The 19945-nt window shown below is 42.0% G+C and overlaps 1 protein-coding gene and 1 pseudogene across 7 annotated transcripts in view; one reads left to right on the top strand and one right to left on the bottom strand.

Moving 5' to 3' along the window:
- The window catches only part of SELENOI (selenoprotein I), a 44552-nt gene that overhangs the window by 4321 nt on the left and 20286 nt on the right, over positions 1-19945 (top strand). For all 7 annotated transcript variants that reach the window (XM_029938139.1, XM_029938142.1, XM_029938144.1 and 4 more), the window contains exons 2-4: positions 11797-11865; positions 12321-12429; positions 14269-14343. In XM_029938139.1, coding sequence (XP_029793999.1) covers positions 11797-11865; positions 12321-12429; positions 14269-14343 — 253 coding nt within the window. The remainder of the gene's footprint in view (positions 1-11796; positions 11866-12320; positions 12430-14268; positions 14344-19945) is intronic.
- Positions 14975-15709, bottom strand: LOC115290395 (annotated as a pseudogene).

Here is a 19945-nt window from a genome sequence, read left to right as displayed (position 1 = left end):
TTTTTTAGGCACATTGTAATGCTGTAGGCCTGGGGGAGCTGTTTGATTTTAAATAGGATCAGATTTTAATTTTAGGAAGCTTACCTTGGCAGCTTGTAGAAAATGAATGGATGGGGTAATCTGGAGACTTTTTAGGATCCTTCTGCATAAACCTATGTAAGAAACAAGGAAGGGCTGAATCTAAAGCAGTGGCCTGGGTATTTTAAAGATAGAAGTAGAAACTGGTTAACCTACCCACTGAATTTGGCCAGCAGATATGTTTAATTTGGCTCACACGTACTTTATTTCAAAAATTAGCATCTTCCCCATAAAAATCCAGATTTCTGGATGAGTTTGAAAAACCAGAACACTGAGGAGTGCCTGGGTGGCTCGGTTCAGCGGCTGACTCTTGATCTCAGCTCAGGTCTTGATCTCAGGGTCATGAGCCCAAGCCCCATGATGGGTTCTGTGCTGGGCCTGAACCTACTTAAAAAGAGAAAAACTGGACTAGTGGACAGCATTGGCCCTGAAGTTCCTCTTCGTAAGACTCCCTTGAAGCTAAGTAGTGCTTGCCGTCTTTAAAAAAGGGATTGTGTGTCCAGTGTGCCATTTTCCTACCAGTCCACATACTTTGTTCAGGCCTGCTTTATTCAGTGTATCTTCCTGATCCCTATCTGTGATCCTAGATTTAAGATTAAAAATTGACAGTACCTGATGGCTGACTAGCTGGAGGTGGTGGTGGTGTGAGTGAAGGAAGGAAGGATGGGAGGAATCTGGGGTGACTCAGGTGCTCCGGAAGGTGACTGGCTAGATAGAGGCCACTGTCACTGAGGTAAGGGTTTTGTGAAGCATTAACTCTGGAAAGGTACCTTGGTAATAGTAACACCTAATGTTTGTTTGGTCTAAGATTTAACCTTGATGTCCCAAGGAGATAACTCATGAGGGACTGACCCTTAGGACACACACGCGTGATTATAATTTAAGTGATACATGATGCTGAGTCTGGCGGGACAAGGGTAATGTTTTGTGCAGGACGTGCACTTCTCTTGGCTGTGGCCATGTGTAGGTATGGTTTGTGGACAGGGAATTAACATAAAACTCCACGTTCTAAAGAAATATCACTTGTGGATGACTTACCCTCTACTAGAGGGATATTTCTGTAATGATTTCAAAGGTCAGAACACTTTTCTTCGCGGCCACAGTAGATGCATGAGAAATTCTTAAACTTCTGCTTTTGACTAACGACTGCAGGCCAGCTGTAAGATAACGTGTTAATTATGGCGTTATCTGGATATGTGACAGTTAATTCAGACATAACTCCTCTTTACTTGCGCTTGGTCTCCTTACATAGATGAGGGGAGCTGCCCATTCTCACCTGTCAATACATTTCTAAGGCTTGAAAAGCATTTTAGTGGCCTCAGGTATAGATTTGTCAATGTCTCACGGAAAGAATTATTTTCGTAGCTGGCAGAGGAGTCTCTCAGCAGGCCACTTGGGCGACTTCTGCAGAATGCCAGGGAGGAAGGCTAGGGTGGTGGGAAGAAGGGCCCCCATTTTTAGGTACCATTTGCAAACACCTTGGTTGTTTTACTCTTTTCTGAAATATCAGGTCACTGATGATGGCTTGTTTTCCTAAGTCCTGTAATGTTTAAATGTGAAGAACTTTGCTGCATAAGAATTTGCCCAACACATCAGGGAGAGCTGGAGAAATGTTCTAGAGAGACTGGAGGGGGAACCAAGGCATAGAGACCAGGATGACCATGGTAAATGAGGCACAAGGAAGTGAGGTACCAGGCTGAGCCCGGGGAGCCCAGTGAAAGAAAGTTGAAATGGCAAGGGCAATATTGTTGTAAATACTGAGTAATAATAATAATGGTAACAATAGCAAATGCTAATATCACATTTACTATATGCCGGGCATTGCTTTAAGTGCTTTACATATATTATCTCATTTAATAGTCCCAAGTGCCTTGTGAGGCAGAGGTACTATTATTTTATTGAGACACAGAGATTTTAAGTAACTTGTTCAGGGTCCCAAAGCTGAGATTTGAACCCAGGAGTGTGTTTTCTTTATTCTTTGCTTCCTCTCAAATCTAAGGATTAAAGGTAAACTCTGCCTTGCACTTAGTGCATGTTTTGTAGCAGATATAGAAAATTTCAAATAAAAATCCTTAATGACATGCCTAATTGAGTTTGTGTCTAGTATTTGCAGATGGGAAAAATGTACAGTGAAAAAGAACCATTTTCCTTTTCTTTTCCCCCATTTTAATATTATTATCAGAGGTGAGTAGAAGACTGTATTTAGTAGACTTACATTTTGTTGAGTATTAAGAACATTTCATATACTATTAGCTTTAATTGAGATAAATGTCTTTTGATTAAATAAGTAGCTTTGGGTCTAATTTTTTTTCCAGTTGTTTTTATGTATTTGTTTTGAGAGAGACAGAGCGTGAGTCGGGGAGGGGCAGCGAGAGAGGGAGAGAGGGAGGCTCCATGTGGTCAGTGTGCAGAGCCTGATGCAGTGTGCAGGGCTCAAACTCATGAAACCGTGAGATCATGACCTGAGCCAAAATCAAGAGTCGGACACGTAACTGACTGAGCCACTCAGGCACCTCTGGGACTAATATTAAGTTAGAAACCGCATAGTAGCATTATGACCTTGAGTAACTTAGTGTTATCTCTGACCAGATTTCCTCATCTATGAATAGATCACAGATTGTAATATTTTACAAATATTAACTTCCCCAATTTTGATCATGATCTACCTTATAGTGAGTACCTTCTGAATTTTATTATATCTTGTCTTTTGCTCGCGCTGCAGTGTTTGAAGTTACCATGAGGAGGGATAGGCGTCGGTCACTAGACTAATGGTGTGGTTTATCCTTCAGCTGCGGAGTCGGGGGGTGCCGTTTGTGTTGTCACCAGGGCAGTGCTCCTCAAACTAGGTGTGCTTCAGACGCACCAGGAGGGTCCGATAAAAGGGACTGCTGGGCTGTGCTCCGTGTCTGAGTCTGTGTGTTTGGGGCAAGGCCCAAGGATTTGGGTTCAGTTTGGTGACTACAGTTTGAGAACCACCTCATCAAAGGAATATTCAATTATATTACAATCTGAAGAGCAGTTAATAAAAACCAAGAGATGGATGTAAGGCAGTAAGAAACTCTATGTAGCGTGTTAGCTCTCAGGCACCGGGTGTTCTGATCTGTGGGTAGCAGCCTCAAGATCTCCTTTGTAGAAAGGATGACATAGTGCTTTTGGAATTGTGCACTGGTTTCCCACCGCGGGGAAACATTATCACAGACTTGGCGGCACAGGACACCATACATGTGGTATCTCGCAGCTTCTGTTAGGAGTCTGGGCGCTGTCAGCCCGCCGCTCTGTTCAGGGTCTCACTGGGCCTCAGGTAAGGTGTCATCTGGGCTGTATTCTCATCTGGAGCTTGGGGCCCTCATCCAGGCTTGTGTGGTGGTTGGCAGTATTCACTTCTTTCCAGCACTGGGGCTGAGGCTCTCAGCCCCTAGAGCTTTCCCAGTTTTCCCTGCCCCATGGCCCTCACCACAGGTGGGTCACGTCGCTGCTGTTCCCTTCTTAAAGGCCAGCAGGAGACTTCTGCCAACTGCTAAGGCGAAGACTTACATAATGAAATGTAACATGGAAGTGACGTCTCATCACCTTTGTCATATAGTGTGTCCGAATAGAGACAGTGACATCTGTCACCTTTGCTATATTCTGTTAGAAACTAGTCACAGGGTCTGCCTCCGGCGTGGAGTGAACCATCAAGGGGAAGGGATTGCTTATACAAGGGCTCAACTCCCGGAGGATTCCTTTACGTTGTGTCTGTCACAAATTGGAAGACAAAAAAGTGTGTTTTGGAGGATATTATGAGAATAATGATTTCAGTAAATTGGGTTTAGGTAGGTGTTGATTGTATTTGAGTCAAGGAAGTGTAGTCTGGTTTCAAACAAAGTGATCAGTTTCATAGACGTGTTCCAGGATGAATCAGAAAGGACTTATTTTCTGTTTATTAGCTGTTAGAATCTTTGAATTTTATAGTAATGTAAGGAGCAATAGTCTATCTTACAATACCAAATAAGAGCACAGCTCTCATTGTTCTGTGGAAACTGTAAAACGTTATACAGATGCAAACATGATATGCACAGAGGAAGAGGAAGAAGAATTTTCCCTCGTGAAGCTAAAAGTTGCTGTGGACGGGGACGCCTGAGTGGATCAGTCCGTTGAAAGTCCGACTCTCGATCTCAGCTCAGGTCTTGATCTCAAGGTTGTGAGTTCAGGCCCTTTGTTAGGTTCCACGCTGAGAATGAAGCCTCCTTAAAAAGGGAGGCGAGGGGGCGCCTTGGTGGGTCAGCTGGTTAAGCCTCCCGACTTCGGCTCCGGTCATGATCTCCGGGTTACAGAGTGAGAGCCCTGTGTTGGGCTCAGCGCAGAGCCTGCTTCCCATTCTGTTTCCCTCTCTCTCTGTCTCTTCCCTGCTCACACCCTCTCTCATGTGCTCTCTCTGAAAAATAATGAACTAAAAAAAAAGCTGCTGTGGACTAGTTTCTAGGGAAAAATAGATCTGGTGAAGGGAGTAACACTTCTCATCACTGATACATTAACTGAACTACTACTTAAGTAAACATGCAAAATAGTTCAGGCACTTACTTGGTCATCTGTGCAGACATTCAGATGTGTTTGTTGAGCTCAGGCTACTGTGTGCAGAAAAGAAGAGGTTGGGACATCTTCTCCATTCTCTTAATGTTTCTTTACATTCCAGTGCTCAGTGAGTCCAACATTTGTATGTAAAGGCTGCTCTTTTGATTGCCTTGATATTTGTTGAGTGAATAACAGTTTTTAAAACAGAGATTCCTCGTTTTATGCTTTGTGCTTAAGTGGGTAGCCTGGAGGATTGGGATGCCATTGCTAAAGAACTCTGCTCCCGAGGGGTTGGTGGAGTATGTGTTGGCCACAGTGGTCTCTACCCCTGTAAAGACGTAAACAGCCAACCGGGATTGAGTCATTAGCCCTGTCAGCAGGGATCCGTTCTCAGGATCTGACGTACCCTGGGCTGTATCTGACACTGAGCTTCGCTGTGCAGGGAGAAAAAAGGGTTGACACTTTCTTTCTCTTTCCTGTTTTAAGAGAGGTTGGTAATGTGTGTGTCTCATTTTAGAGATGTCTGAAAAGTTGGTGCGAGCAACAAATATGGTAATTTCATATAATGAACCCAGTTGTGAACTCAAATTGGCTCTTTGTGGAAATCTCGCTTTGTACTCCTAACAATGTGAATAATTTTGAACTCAAGAATTTTGGAAATAATTAAAAAAATATTTTTAATGCTTTTTTTATTATTTATTTTTGAGAGAGAGAGAGAGAGAGAGGATGAGCAGGGAGGGTCAGAGAGAGAGGGAGACACAGAATCTGAAGACAGGCTCCAGGCTCTGAGCTAGCTGTCAGCACAGAGCCCGATGTGGGGCTCGAACCCACAAACCGTGAGATCATGACCTGAGCCGAAGTTGAATGCTCAACCGACTGAGCCACCCAGGTGTCCCTGGAAATAAACAAATTGGAAATGTCATTTTGAGTTTGCTTGCAACCTGAAGTGATTGAATTTAAGTGCAGTTTATGAATGGCTGTTAAATTGTGCTTGAGCCACGTTTTACAGATTACTACAGTAAACTAAATGTGTTTTGTAAGTATAAGAGCTTACATTTCAGGTGGGTAAGGATGGGCCTTATATTAAAATTCCTTTCACAGTAAGAGTCCTATTCTCCTTATACTGTTTAAAAGACAAAGAAAGCGGGGGAATCTGCTGCCGATTCTAGATGGTAGAGCATTCCTTGGGACAGTCGCCTGAGTCTAATTAATAATTTGTCCAAAACTCTGTATTTAGTGCAAGGTGTGTCAGTTCGCATCAGTTTTCTTATCAGTACAGAGAAGGGGCTTAACATACAGTACCTTTATAAAGGAATCCTACGTCCCAGGAGGCGGTTTCATAGTTTTCATTAGAGCCAATTTCCTTCTTAAATTAAGGGGAGTCTCACATTTTTAATGTCCTCGGAGATGTGTACGTCACGGCATGTTGGGAAGTAATTTAGAAGTTCCTGTACCACTGCTAGGCTCACTCCTAATCCTCTCTGCCTGATGGACTTTATATTGCATAACTGGTCTCTGTTTTCTACACTGTAATCAGTATGACCCTTTAAAAAGGTGGATCAGGACACTCACTGGGCTTAGAATAAAATTCAGCTTCCTGTGGTCCTGCCGGCAGTGTAGGCCCACATCTCCAAACTCATTTACATACCTCTCTTCCTTGCTCACTAGACTATAGCTGCGTTGGCCTTTTTCCAGCATTTAAAGTATTTCTAGCTTTGTGGTCTTTGCACATTTTGTTCTCTCTTCTTGCAAGGTAGCTTGGCATGCACGCTGCTCCCTGCAGTATGCGTGGGTGCGAGTGCCCACACACGCACACTGCCACATATATATTCTGTTTCTTTTTAGGTATAAGTTACATATAAATGCATGCACAGATCTTAAGCGTCTAATTCAATGACACTTAAAAAATGATTTTAATTTGTTTTATTATTTTTGAGAGAGAGCGAGAGGGAGAGACAGAATCCCAACCAGGCCCCACGCTGTCAGTGCAGAGCCCGACGCAGGCTCCATCCCACAAACGGTGAGATCATTGACCTGAGTCAGATCAAGGGTCAGATGTTCAACCAACTAAGCCACCCAAGTGCCCCTATATAATGAATTTTTACATATATATATCCCCATATAACCACCACTCTGATCAAGATATCGAATTATTTCTGGCAACTCAGAAGGCCCCCATTCAGTCTCTCTCATCAAACTACTATTACGACTTCTTTTGCCATAAATTAATTTGTCTGTTATTGAACTTCATAGAAATGGAATCTACAACAGCATGTTCTCTTTAGTGTCTCACTTCTTTCACTCACTATAATGTCTCTGATGTTCCTTGATGGTCTTCTCATCTTTCAGGACTCAGCTGAAGTGTCCCTTCCTTAGAGAAGCTTTCTCTGACCACTCTAACTAGGCATAGTCCCTGCCCCCTGGCCTCTTGCAAAATACCCTCTTATTTCCTTCACAGTATTTAACACAACTTGTGGTTTTTCCTTGTTTTTGTGTTTACCGTCTAGCTCACAAAAGACTGTAGACTTGGTGAGCACAGGGAATGTTCTGGTCTTGTTCATCATTATCTTTACTGGGTCTAGCAAAAATTTGCTGGGCACAATCATAGATATTCAATCATAAATATTTGTTGGTTTCTGAATGAATGAATGAAAATGAACTCTGCTCTATTTTTTGACTTGTAGTGAAGTAAAAAAAAAAAAAAGCTCTGAATCTTTCTAATTTTTGGCAAAATGTAATCTAAAGTAATTCTGATTTTACTAAGATTTTAAGAGAACTTTTTCTCATGGGCAAGATGGACTAGATGACAGTACAGAATTCTGTACCTAAATAAAAATGACTCACTATACTGAGAGCAATATTGAGGGAAATGTTTAGAAGTTCTGCCTTGATCAGCCTTTTTATAGAGACTTCGGTGGAGGCATTGTTATTAGCACATGACACATTGACATGCTGAAGGTTTGGAGAGGCATAATGATCGCCTTGAATAGGTGAGTCTGAATCTGAAGAGATCTGGAAGGGATAGAAAAATGGGTTGAGTCCAATAAGATGAAATGTGATCATGGTAAATACAGAGCCACGTCCCGGGTCCCACCAGTCATCCTCCTATTAGCGTAGAGAAAGGCGGATTAGCGGGCCAGCTGTGCCGTTTATTTACAGCTGCAGGATGCTTTTGTTGCCATAGGAAATTACTGTGTTGAGCATCAGAGAAACAAAGTCATCAAGGAAGAGGGGCTTCTGGTCATGTTCTTTCTACTCCTGCACCACATGAAATGTTGCTTTTGCTCCGGTCACGTGTTTGTGTCGGTTTAACATTTTGGATGGTCTGGCATATAGATTGTCAAACTAAAAATCCTCAGGCACTTGCTTTTGTGAATAACGTTTTCCGGGAACACAACCGTGCCCATTTGTTTACCTATTTCCTGTGACCGCTTGCTTGCTTCAGTGGTAGTGGTAGTGTGGAGTGTTTGTTACAGAGACCACGTGGCCTGCAGAGCCTAAGATATTTACTATCTGATGCTTTCCGGAAAAGCTTTCCAAGTGCTGGTCTACAGACTAGACCTAGATGAGGAAGAAGATTGAAGACATGGCAAGAGGAGCAGCAGGAGGAACATGAGATGTTGAAGCAGGTGAAAGGAAGTCGTAGCTGTGACCGGGAGAGAGCAGTCTTCAAATATTTGAAGCACTGTTGTTTGGAAGGAAAGTTGGACCCCTGTCTGCTTAACTTTGTAAGACAGAATGAAAACAGGATAGAAAATACGGGGCAAGGGGTGGGTTTTGTTAGTGTTTAGCGGAGTTAGTTTAACGGGGGTTGGGTTGCTTCTGGAAATAGTGAGTTTTTTGCCCCCGAGGCATTTAAAAGGAGGCCAGAGACTGTTTTACCTAGTTGCACAGATGAGGGTCAGGCACAAAAGAACTAGACGTCTTCTGGTTGCCTGTGATTCTGAGATTTTGCTTTGGAAGGATTTTCTCAAACCCAGGCTGTGGTTTTGCAAGCATTTCCCAGGGCGACAGCTTCCTCTGGCCTTGCAGACTGGAGATCAAGCAAGTCACAGTGAGCCTTGACAGTGGATTACCTGCCGGGTTGAGACACTCGGGTATATACCATTCCAATAGAAAATAAAAATATATTTAATAAGCATTAACAAATACCTAAATCTGGTTTCACATCTTTAAAAGTTTATGTTTTACTTATTTTTTCATGCATGTGAAGGTCTGAATCGTTCTTTTTTCCTCCTGTTGATTCACAAGACAGTTTTAAGTTTCTTTGTTTATACTAAGTGATACGTGATCTTGAGAAATACGGGGGTGTGTAAGGCTAGAGCACGAGTGTCCTTCAGGTTTATTGTTTGCTACCTTTTGTGATCTCCTATTACATTTTCTTGCTGTACTTGAGCTAAGATGTCCATTTAGGCAGACTGCCTTTCTTGAATTTAGCTCTGCGTTCTTTTCATACTACTGGTCTGCCGAAGTAGAAATTTAGAGGTAAAGCTTCAGGATTTAAAAAGAGGAGCTTCTTCAGATCAAAATGCCATCGTTTAAGGACCTTGTTATAGATCTAAATTATGGAAAACTGCTCAATGACACTCATTCAGCAAATACTCGAATTAAGAACATGGTACTTGTATGCCATTTCAGCTAGTCATGTGATGTCTTGAACAGTTTCCTTCTGATTTGGACTTCTTACGGCTTTCGTACTTGGCAATAGGTGGTGGACTTGAAATGTGTGCTTTCCCTGTTTGTCTGACCCGCTGGCTACATCGGGGTCTGGATGCCGACTTCTGTGGAGGGGCCAGGGCTCCCCATTGTTACTGGCAGCCTCCAGGGGCTCATACTGGTTCTATGTCCTCAGGTACGAAGACTTGAATCCAAGTAGTCCTCTCAATTAAGGACCCCTCATTCTGCAGAAGTTCAGATGTAGTGGTCTCTATTCTGTGGAAAGGCTTTGTGGCCTGTAGAGAGCTGTGCAAGTCCAAGTTTATTTTATTTTATTATCTAAAAAGAAATGTTTAGAGAAAACTTCTTCTGAAGTTTATTTATTTATTTTTTTAGTATCTCTACACCCAGTGTGGAGCTTGAACTCTTGGCCCTGAGATCAAGAGTCACACAAGCTTTTCCTACTGAACCAGCCAGGCACCCCATGAATTGGGTTTAGTCAGAAGAGTAACATGCATTTAGCAGGCCCCTGCCTGGAGTCTGGCCGAAGCCACACAGCCTCTCGCCGTGGCTGGCGGCTTCCCCATGTTCCTGCCACCGTCTAGCTCAGCTCCTTTGTCCCTCTGGTCCCATGTCAGTCAGAAAGGAGTGGAGAAATGGAGGCGCTCAGACCTGGAGTCTGTTCAGTCATTTGACTTACTAGCTGTCTGTCTTTGCTCCCGTATTTTAAGTTATTTGTTTATTTACTTTTTTTGTTCCATCACACTTTTGAGTCTTGAAACACCGATGAGAAAATATTTCTTGCATTTTCAAAAGCATTCAGGAAGAAGTTTTGACATTTATGATTAAAAAAAATTGGATATTCAAATGCTTACTACTTCTATTATGTACATGTGAAGCATAAATATAAAACACAACTTTTTTGGGGAGATTCCTGGGTGGCTAAGCCAGTTTAGGGTTCAGCTCTTGATTTCAGCTCAGGTCATGATCTCACAGTTTGTGGGTTTGAGCCCTGTGTCAGGAGAGCCTGCTTGAGATTCTCCCTCTCTCTCTGCCTCTCCCCTGCTCACAGTCTCTTTCAAAATAAGTAAATTTAAAAAAGCCCAAAACTTTTTGGGGCGTCTGGGTGGCTCAGTCAGTTCAAGTGTCTGACTCTTGATTTAGGCTCAGGTCATGATCTCAGGGTCGTGGGACTGAGCACTGCGTTGGGCTGACAGCACAGAGCCTCCTTGGGATTCTCTCTCTCCCTCTGTCTCTTCCCCTCCTGCTCTCTCTTACAGGCACTCTCTCTCAAGATAAATAAACAAACTTACAAAAAGTGTTTAAAAAATGCAAAACTTGTGAGAAAGAATGAAATATGGCCATTTGTAGCAAAGTGGATGGACCTTGAGGGTGTCAATGCTAAGCGAAATAAGTCAGGCAGAGAAGGACAGATACCCTATGTTTGCACTCATAGGTCTAACAGGAGAACAGGAAAAACCTAATAGAGGACCAGCGAGAGGGAAAGGGGGAAAGAGAGTTGGGGAGAGAGAGGGATGCAAATCATGAGAGACTATTGAATACTGAAAACGAACTGAGGGCTGAAGGGGGATGGGGAGAGGAGATGGGGGTAATGGTCATAGAGGAGGGCATTTGTGGGGAGAAGCACTGGGTCTTATATGGAAACCAATTTGACAATAAACTATTATAAACAAATGCAAAACTTTTTTCAGACATTTGACTATTGTGACATTGTGTAAATGTCGGCTGGACAGATTAGATAATGTTGCCACTCTCTGAGGTGGGAATGATCCCTTACCAGTTAAGTATCCCTTCTTCCCCACACCTAGCTGAGTGCTTCCAGCTTCCCAAGCACTCTGGTACGTGTGTGTCTATTTGTCATATTTTCCTTTGAAGTTTTACCAAATAGCTCAGTATTTAGGGAATAAACTTGGTCACTGCAGACCTCTAACCTACTGTCTTCCTTTGCTTATTTATGTGATCCGTTTTAGTGCTATATAGGGATCTGTCATCCTTTGGTGGTTAAAGCACATTGAATAATATCTAATACATAGTGCTCATGCATATGATTAATTTTCCTAATTTCTATGGCAGTCCTTTGAGGTATCATCCTCATTTTCAGGTGAACAAATGTAAGACAGAGATGAAGTAACTTGCCCAAGGTTGCACAGTTAGTAGTGTGTTGGGAGGAGGTTGAGAAAGTCTGTGTTCAGATGTACACAGCGTGCCTGTTTTGATCTTGCGTTGCCAGTGAGACCTCGTAAGCAATATAAATGTCCCCACGAAGCAGTAGAACACTATAGAAGTTGGCCGAGTGAAAAAAAGGAACCTGGCTGCACTTGACTGTCTTTGCATTTATATTGTTCCTCCAGTTTGCTATTTAGACCAGGACATTGTGTACATAGACATATCCTCTAGGTTATTTTTGTAATATTATTGTCACTCCAAGAATACTATAACCCTTGCTAGCGTGCAAGGAAAACTGACTATTTTCTTTTCATTCCTTAACAGTACAGCGCTGTGGACACCAATCCGCTCTCTCTGTATGTCATGCACCCGTTCTGGAATACTATAGTGAAGGTAAGGCGATTAATAGGCTTGTGCTTATGTTTTAGTAAGTTTTAAATATTTTAAGGAGTATTATGGATGCAACCGTTTGTTTAGTAAGATGTCTAGAGAAACTCCCTCTCCCTTCTTCCTTTCCCTTAGTCACGTACCTTTTGATTTATTTCATTGTTGAAGTAAAAATTTATGTACTTATACCAGTATTTATCATTTTTATCAAATACATTTAAACATTTTCTAAATAACTGTAATATTATGACTATAAATTTGTCGATTAAAGAGTTAAAATACAGAAAATAGAAGAGCGAAATGCTTATTTCTCTCAACTGAACTTTATGGTTTACATTTTAATATATGGACCTCTTGCATATGATCTGTCAACTTTATAGATTTTATTATGACTTAAATTTGCATGTTGTATGGTGGCCAGAGTGATTCCTTTACTGTAATTATTTTGAAAAAAAAAATAGGCATTTCCTACTTGGCTGGCTCCAAATCTGATAACCTTCTCTGGCTTTCTGCTGGTCGTGTTCAATTTCCTACTCATGGCATACTTTGATCCTGACTTCTATGCTTCAGGTAAGATTATTACTTTAATATAAAATTTAAAATGTCTAAATAGAGAAAAATGACATGTGGTTGTTTTCTAGCTCAATTAATATGCTTGTTTTTTGGAGAAGTTTTGGATATTATAAGGGTATGTAAAATGTTAGAGTTGGGTGTAAAAGCTAAGTTGTGTTTTCACAATCTGTTATGGATGTTTCCATTAAATTCTAGAAACCAAATTGGCTACTTAATTTAGATATGCTGTCTAAAAAGCAGTAGGGTTTTGATAACTAAAGAATAATTGGATTTTTAAGAAGACAGAGTAGTTAGGACTGTGGCACTTTGCCTGAAATTGAGTAAAAGCAGGGTCCAGCATACTTATCAGTTCCAGAAATATTCCTTCCCTTTTTCTAATTATGCAAGAAAAATCCCCCATCCCCCACTTTTTGAAGGGAATATGATTTCTTTCCCTCTGCTCAGCATCCATATTTGCCTTGAATAACTCCCAAGTCTCCTCTTAAAATAGTTCTTAGGCCGTAAACATTTATTGACAGAAGTCGGGACCCTCACTGGGGAAGGGAGAAAAATGCTTTTGCAGGCACTTGTCGGCCCGCTTCCACCCCAGGCTCCCGTGTCTTCTTTCCTACCTGTTCCTGTCCTCACGTTCCTCCCTTCCCTGTTTCTGCCCCAGGCTGAGGACAGAATCTGGCCGTATAGGGTATAAGGGGGCATAAGTGGGAGAAAGAGTTTATTTTTATTGCTCAGCCAGTTGATGGAGTTGAGAGGAATAGAAAGATGGAGGTAGATGAATATCTTTCGTATTCAAAGTTAGCGTATATATTTTCCAGTAAGAATATTTACAAATGATGTAGGAAAGAGTCTTAGTGTTGTAATTCATCGGCGTTGTGGGGTTAAGCAGACTTTTCTGGACTGACCTGGAGTTAGTTACAGTTAACAGTCACCGACAACATTATTTTTGTAGGAAAATTCAGAGTTTCAAACACTTACAACTGGATACTATAGAAATTCTGAATGTTGAAACTATATGTATGCCTACCTTTATCAACTGAAATTTTAAGCCATAGCTTTTGTATGTGTAATAAGATGCCAATCGAAGATCATAAGGTGCTACGTGAATAGTAAGATTAAATTGTATTAAGCATGGTTTTGATATTAAGCGGCTTTTAAAAGTTTGTATTTTAATCTTCAGAGCATCTTCAAAAGCTTATTTTATAACTAGAAATATTAATTTTTCTAAGTAACATTATTTACTTGTTATTAGGAAAAGAGTGTTAAAAATTTGTCGCTATTATGTGTATTTCCCCAAATCATAGAAACTAGAGGGCCAGATGAACCATCTGGGCCTGGCACACTGGGAAATGGAAGATCGGAAAGGTTAAATGATCTACTCGTGCTCACATGGCTGTTGGAATATAGAGTCGAGGCTGGAACCCAGACCTCCCAATATGTAGTTACCCCCAAATGAAAAGGTCTTTTGTTTGGCTCATTAATAATGTAGTAAGAGAATATAGATTGAAGGCTCAGTACACGTTTGTAGGATAATCATCAACCATGAAGATCAGATTAAAGACAAGCATCTTTTAAGTTCCGTTTTCAGGTAGACGTGAACAGGCAGTTTTGAGTTATAATCACAGCTCACAATAAGTGCCTGTTGTTTATGAGGGGTTGGGCAGTTGCTTCTTTGGTTTTGTCAGTTTACTGATGTATTTTAATATTTACCTAAATCTACATTAAAATTATAGTGTAAAATATTTTACCTTATTTAGTAAATAGGACCATTTCTCAATGGCAGCGTGCGCTGCGGTAAGACTGATCATACTTTGTACTAAAATCTGAGTGCTTTCCTTGCAGCACCAGGTCACAAGCATGTACCCGATTGGGTTTGGATTGTGGTGGGAATCCTCAACTTCATAGCCTACACTCTAGGTAAGAAATTGGCAAATACTCATATTAGTCAGTGGCTGGTGACTCTTTCAGCAAGGATAGCCATCCACTAATTTCCATTTTCTCCTATGCCTAATTCATTTTAACTAGGAATTACTGATTTCCTATTCAATATAATAAATAAGTTTTTGCATTTCTCTACGGAAAATATTGTCATTCTTTGCTAGGGATGCAGAGAATAAGATGAGTTGGCAAACTGCCTTTTGTAGGCTGACTCTGTCCTTTTGTCTATTTTTCTTTTTCTTTTTTTAAATAGTTTATTGTCAAGTTGGTTTCCATATAATACCCAGTGCTCTTCCTCACAAGTGCCCTCCTCCATGACCACCCCCCCTTTCTCTTTCCCCCTCCCTCTGCAGCCCTCAGTTTGTTTTCTGTATTCAAGAGTCTCTCATGATTTGCCTCCCTCCCTCTCCCTAACTCTTTTCCCCCCTTCCCCTCCCCATGGTCCTCTGTTAAGTTTCTCCTGTTAGACCTATGAGTGAATTGTCTATTTTTTCTAAGTAAAGTTTTATTAGAACACTGCTATATTCATTCCTTTACTTGTTGTCTCTGCCTCCTTTCTTTCTTTTTTCTTTTTTTAAACATCACAAATAAGACTTCTTATTTGTCATCACTAAATGGCTGAGTTTGAAGCAGATTCTTGGGCTGATGGCTCATATCCATCAGCTCGTTCAACTTGAACACCGGTCTCATCCCCAGTAGCTTTTCCAGAACTACTTTCACCATGAAGCCCCATGAACTTTCCCAACTCAAACCTGGGCTTCTTGAGCATTTTTACTTTTCTAATGAAGGTATCAGAGAGTGGATAAATTTCTGTCTTTTCTGGTACTGTCAGGAATCAGTTTGTTGACCACTGTTTTCAGGTCATTTGTCTGCAGCTCTTGGTCATGATTTCCATGATCTTTTTCTGAACATCGTGGACCTGTTGGTGCTGAGCCTAACGGTCTTCCAAATCTAATTGTTGCATTTTTTAGTAAAACTAACACAAAATACGTGAAGCAAATAACTGTCGGTGGCCTGACATCAACATGAGCTTCAATCATGGTCTGCCATTTTTTGACCATGGAGCCCGTTTTGTCATGGGTAAGATCCCTGCCATGGGAATTAGGCAGTTTCTGTCCTGAACATCCTCAGTTATTAGCTTGAATTTTCTAAATGCAACTTCATCATTCTGTAGATCTGTGGTTCCTTGAGTTCTCGTGACTAGTGGTTTTCCAGTATTTCTTATATTAAATGTAGCTGGTGCCTTCACTTTGTACTAATCTGTCCTAGCAAATGGGTCAACCGCTTTCTTCTTGGCCCCTTTTTTGCTGCCTTTTGTCTGGCCCTTGTTCTTCCTGACCGCCATGCCATGGCTCTGCTCAGGGAGCCACAGGGCTCTGCGCCTGCTCTCTGCCGCATAGACGAGGCAGAGTAGTAGCAACATGTCTCCTGATGACCCATGATGCCTCAACTATTTACTGTCTGGCTCTTTATAAAAAGTATTTACCAGCAGCTGGAATAAGACCCCATTTCTGCCTAAAGTTTGGGAGGCAGTGCTGACCTGTCAGGTGGTTGTGGGGTATTGAGAGAGCTGCCGCCGCAGAGCACAGCGGGAGAACAGGAGTGAGTGGGGGAATGAGGAAGCGGTCGGTTCTCCTCTGACGGAGGAGGTGGTGAGGGAGGCCCCGTGCTAGGCCGTCATGGTCTGTTGTGCCAGGAATGCTTTTCGTTGGTTCCGTCTGCATGGCTGGACCCGCATGCTCCTATTCTCCTTCCCTGCTTTGTTTTTCTCCGTAGTACTTAAAGCCGTATGGCCTCCTTGTCTCTCTGCTCTAAAATGTACATTCTTTGAGGACTGTGTACCCGGTATTTAGAACAGTGCCTGACACATAGTAGGCAGTCAGTATATAGTTTCATTTTTATTTATAAAATTTATTTTTTAGTGCTTTTCTTAAATGATTTTTTTAAAGTTTATTCATTTATTATTTCTGAGAGAGAGAGAAGATGCAAGTGCTCCTCCACTTCAGAGAGAGAAAGACACAGAATTCGAAGCAGGCGCCAGGCTCTGAGCTGTCAGCGCAGAGCTCTATGCAGGGCTTGAACTCACAAAGCACAAGATCATGATCTGAGCCAGAGTTAGACACTTAATTGACTGAGCCACCCCAGGGCCCCCCTCCTTTTTTTAAATATTATCGTTTTTAAATGAATACAAAATATCAGACCCTCACTTAAAGTTGCTTAGATCTCTTCAGATAAAAATGACTTCCAAAACCAGTATAACTTAGTATATGATTAAATGCTGACATTGCAGGTAACCAGAGCCGCAAGAATTTGGGGAAGGAAGAGTGAAATCTAGAAGAATTAGGAGAAAGCTTAGTGAAAAACTACATTTTAGGCAGAAACTTTTGTATATATGTTCCTAAAGAGGAGCAGGTTTAAACATTCTGCTATTAAAAGAATACTGCTGCAGCGAGTGCCTGGGTGGCTCAGTCATTTAAACATCTGGCTCTTGAGTTTTTGGCTCATGATCTTACAGTTTGTGGGGTCCAGCCGCACGTCAGGTTCTGCGTTGACGGCATAGCACCTGCTTGGGATTCCCTCTCTCCTCTCTCAAAATAAATAAATAAACACTTCAAAATATGAAAAACAAAAAACTCTGCTATAGGGTTTGGTTGCCAAGGGTGGGGAGCAATAGGCAAAAAGGGAAGAGTGGCCTGAGGGCTCTGACTCTTAACAACATGTCCTCAGAGCTTTATGATGTACTGTATGATCTTACCTTTCTCATGTCCACAATTTTGGCACAAATCCTGACTGAACGTGAACTATTTGTTGCAAAAGAGCCTTAAACTAACATGAGGCAATTTTTAAACTGTGTTCTACCAGAGCGACTGGTAGAACATTTTCTGGTAGAACATTTTGCTGCAAAAATATTAAGGTATTTGATCCCAGGGTACTGCTCTGGGTCCTCCTGAGGTGGCTTTGTTTTGTTTTGTTTGTCATAATACGTGCTCTGTGCCCCGAATTACCTTTCTAAAAAAACATTCTGTAACATCATAGACCCCAGACTTGGAGAGCTGGAACGGGGTCGGGGGAAGAAGTACAAGACCTAATTTGTATGCAGTCCACGAAGTTAATATTCATAATAAATGCATAGGAGTTGCCCTGCAAATAGGAAATTAAGCCAGCAAATCATGAGAAAAGACTTGCCGGGAAATACTTTCGCTAGCAGAAAAGTTCCCAACACTATGTAACAGAGATCTGTGGTATTGGGGCAGGAATCTGAGACTCATCCCCTCATGTATGCCTTCTTTAAAAAAAAAAAAAAAGATTTTGTTAGTTTATTTATTTATTTATTTTGAGACAGAACGCAAGCAGGGGAAGGGCAGAGAGAAGAGGGAGAGAGGAAATCCCCAGCAGGCTCTCCACTATCAACACAGAGCCCAACATGGGACTCGAACTCCCTAACCGTGAGATTATGACCCGAGCCGAAATCAGGAGTCAGGTGTTTAACCAACTGAGCCAACCCAGGTGCCCCTAAAGGCCCTCTTGGCCAGAAACTGAGCTCCAGGCACTGGGACTAATACTGTAGTGAGCAAGATAAACTCAGTTAATTACAGGAGTTCTTAATTTTTGAATTTTTACTATTAGCCTAATTCTGCTGCACTTGTTAACAGAACTATTTCTTTTGGGGAGAAATTTTTATAGTTCAGATTCCCCCCCCCCCCATAGTGTCTCTTCTCCCAGACTGACAGTTCCTGAGAGACCACAGGGATTGTATCTAATTTATAGCAGGGTGGTTGGTTCTCGCACAGGCGTGCAGAGCTATGCTTCAGACTCTTTGTTCTTTTTTTTTTTTTTAAGTTTTATTTATTTAAGCAATCTCTACAGCCAACATGGGACTCAAACTCACAGTCCCGAGATCAAGAGTTGTGTGCCCCTCCGACTGAGCCAGCCAGGCGCCCCTCAGACTCTTCTTTTTAATTAGGTTTACTGTTCTCCCTCTTTCTTTCTCCCCCTACACCTCCCATTCCCCCCACTCCTGTTTCTGCCCCTAAATGAAGGTGTTTCACTGTGCTTTATCCTTAACTTTCTCTTTCCTCTTATCCCCTGGGTAATCCTGATTCTTACCACTATTGAGATGACTCCTGTGTTTTTATCTAGCCCTTATATGTCTTCTGAGTTGTTAGTAAGTACCTTACTTAGGTTGAGCTGCTTGACGTGTGGGTAATTCTGCCAACAGTTCGGGCGTCTTTTCCATCATGCGTGATCCTCCTTTGAGCTTCCTTATTTCTATTAGCACCACCCCTCTTAGTTACCCAGAGGGGGAATTTTGGAGAGGATCTTCTGGTTCCCCAGCCTCATCGCTCACCTTCTGTTGCATTCCCATTTTTACTTTCTTACTATCTCACCTGCCTCCAGCCTCTCATTCCCGCTCCGTTCCATCTCGGTGCAGGCCTTCCCGATTCGCGTCCTCTCTCCAGCCTGCCGCCCTCGCCGATGCCAGCTGAATCTTCCTGAAGCACGTCACTGCTTTCACTCTTGTCATTCCCCTGTTCACACCCTCTCGTAGCTCCTCGTACTCCCTGAAACTTTTAAACTGGCTCAACCTCCCTTCTAGCCTCGCTACTGCCCTTTTTACATACTGGTTTCTTCTGGTCAACCTAAACTGCTTGGCATTCTCTGAGCATGCATGTACGTTTCCATCTTGCTGTTTTTGCTGATAACACTCCCTCCTCTTGAAACAGCATACTCTTATCTGCTGAAATCCAACTCATTATGTGCTCACTCAGGTGTCATCTTGTCTGGAAGGCCAGTCTCCCTTATCTTTGCCCGAGGAGTTCTTGTCCCTTCTCCGTTCTCTTCTGTGGTTTGGGACGTACTGTATCTTTAATCGCCATGTTTGGTCTCCGTTCACAGTTGTAAACACTGAAGGCACAAACTTAGTTTATTCTGAGATTATTCTTATAATTTTCACAGCCTCAGGAATAGTGCATTGCACAGTTTCAATACATCAATCATTTAATTCTTTTTTTTTTTAATTTATTGATTGATTTTTGAGGGAGGGGGAATGGTGGAGGGGCAGAGAGAGAGCGGGACACAGGATCCGAAGCAGGCTTTGCACTGTCAGCACAGGGCCTGATGTGGTGTTCGAACCCATGTCCTGTGAGATCATGACCTGAGCCAAAGTCGGACTCAGTCAACTGACTGAGCCACCCAGGTGCCCCTCGATACATTTAGTTATTGTATTTACTGAACACCTACTGTGTGCAAAGCCTTTTCTGAAAGCACTTAAAATTGGGGAAGGGGTACATCTGTAACAAAGTGGCTATGATTTCAAACAAGATGAAATAGGTGTTAGGACTGAAGTTTAGGGTGTTCTTGGATCCTAGAGCAAGGAGCGGTTAGATAAATTATAGTGAATAACCTCTGGAGGCCTGAGAATTTGTGGCTAGCAGAACAACTTAGTTGTTAGGCCACTTTGGAAGAATTCAGAGTCCTACTACAATGCTTTGTCTTCATATCTAAAACTGACACCATTTAGCTGATGTAATATATTTTAAGGTTTAGATTAAACTCTGAGAAATTAAGGTGCTGTTTGTTT

The sequence above is a fragment of the Suricata suricatta genome, chromosome 4, assembly GCF_006229205.1.
Source record: "Suricata suricatta isolate VVHF042 chromosome 4, meerkat_22Aug2017_6uvM2_HiC, whole genome shotgun sequence".
NCBI lineage: Eukaryota > Metazoa > Chordata > Mammalia > Carnivora > Herpestidae > Suricata > Suricata suricatta.
This window is presented reverse-complemented; position numbering and strand designations above follow the sequence as displayed.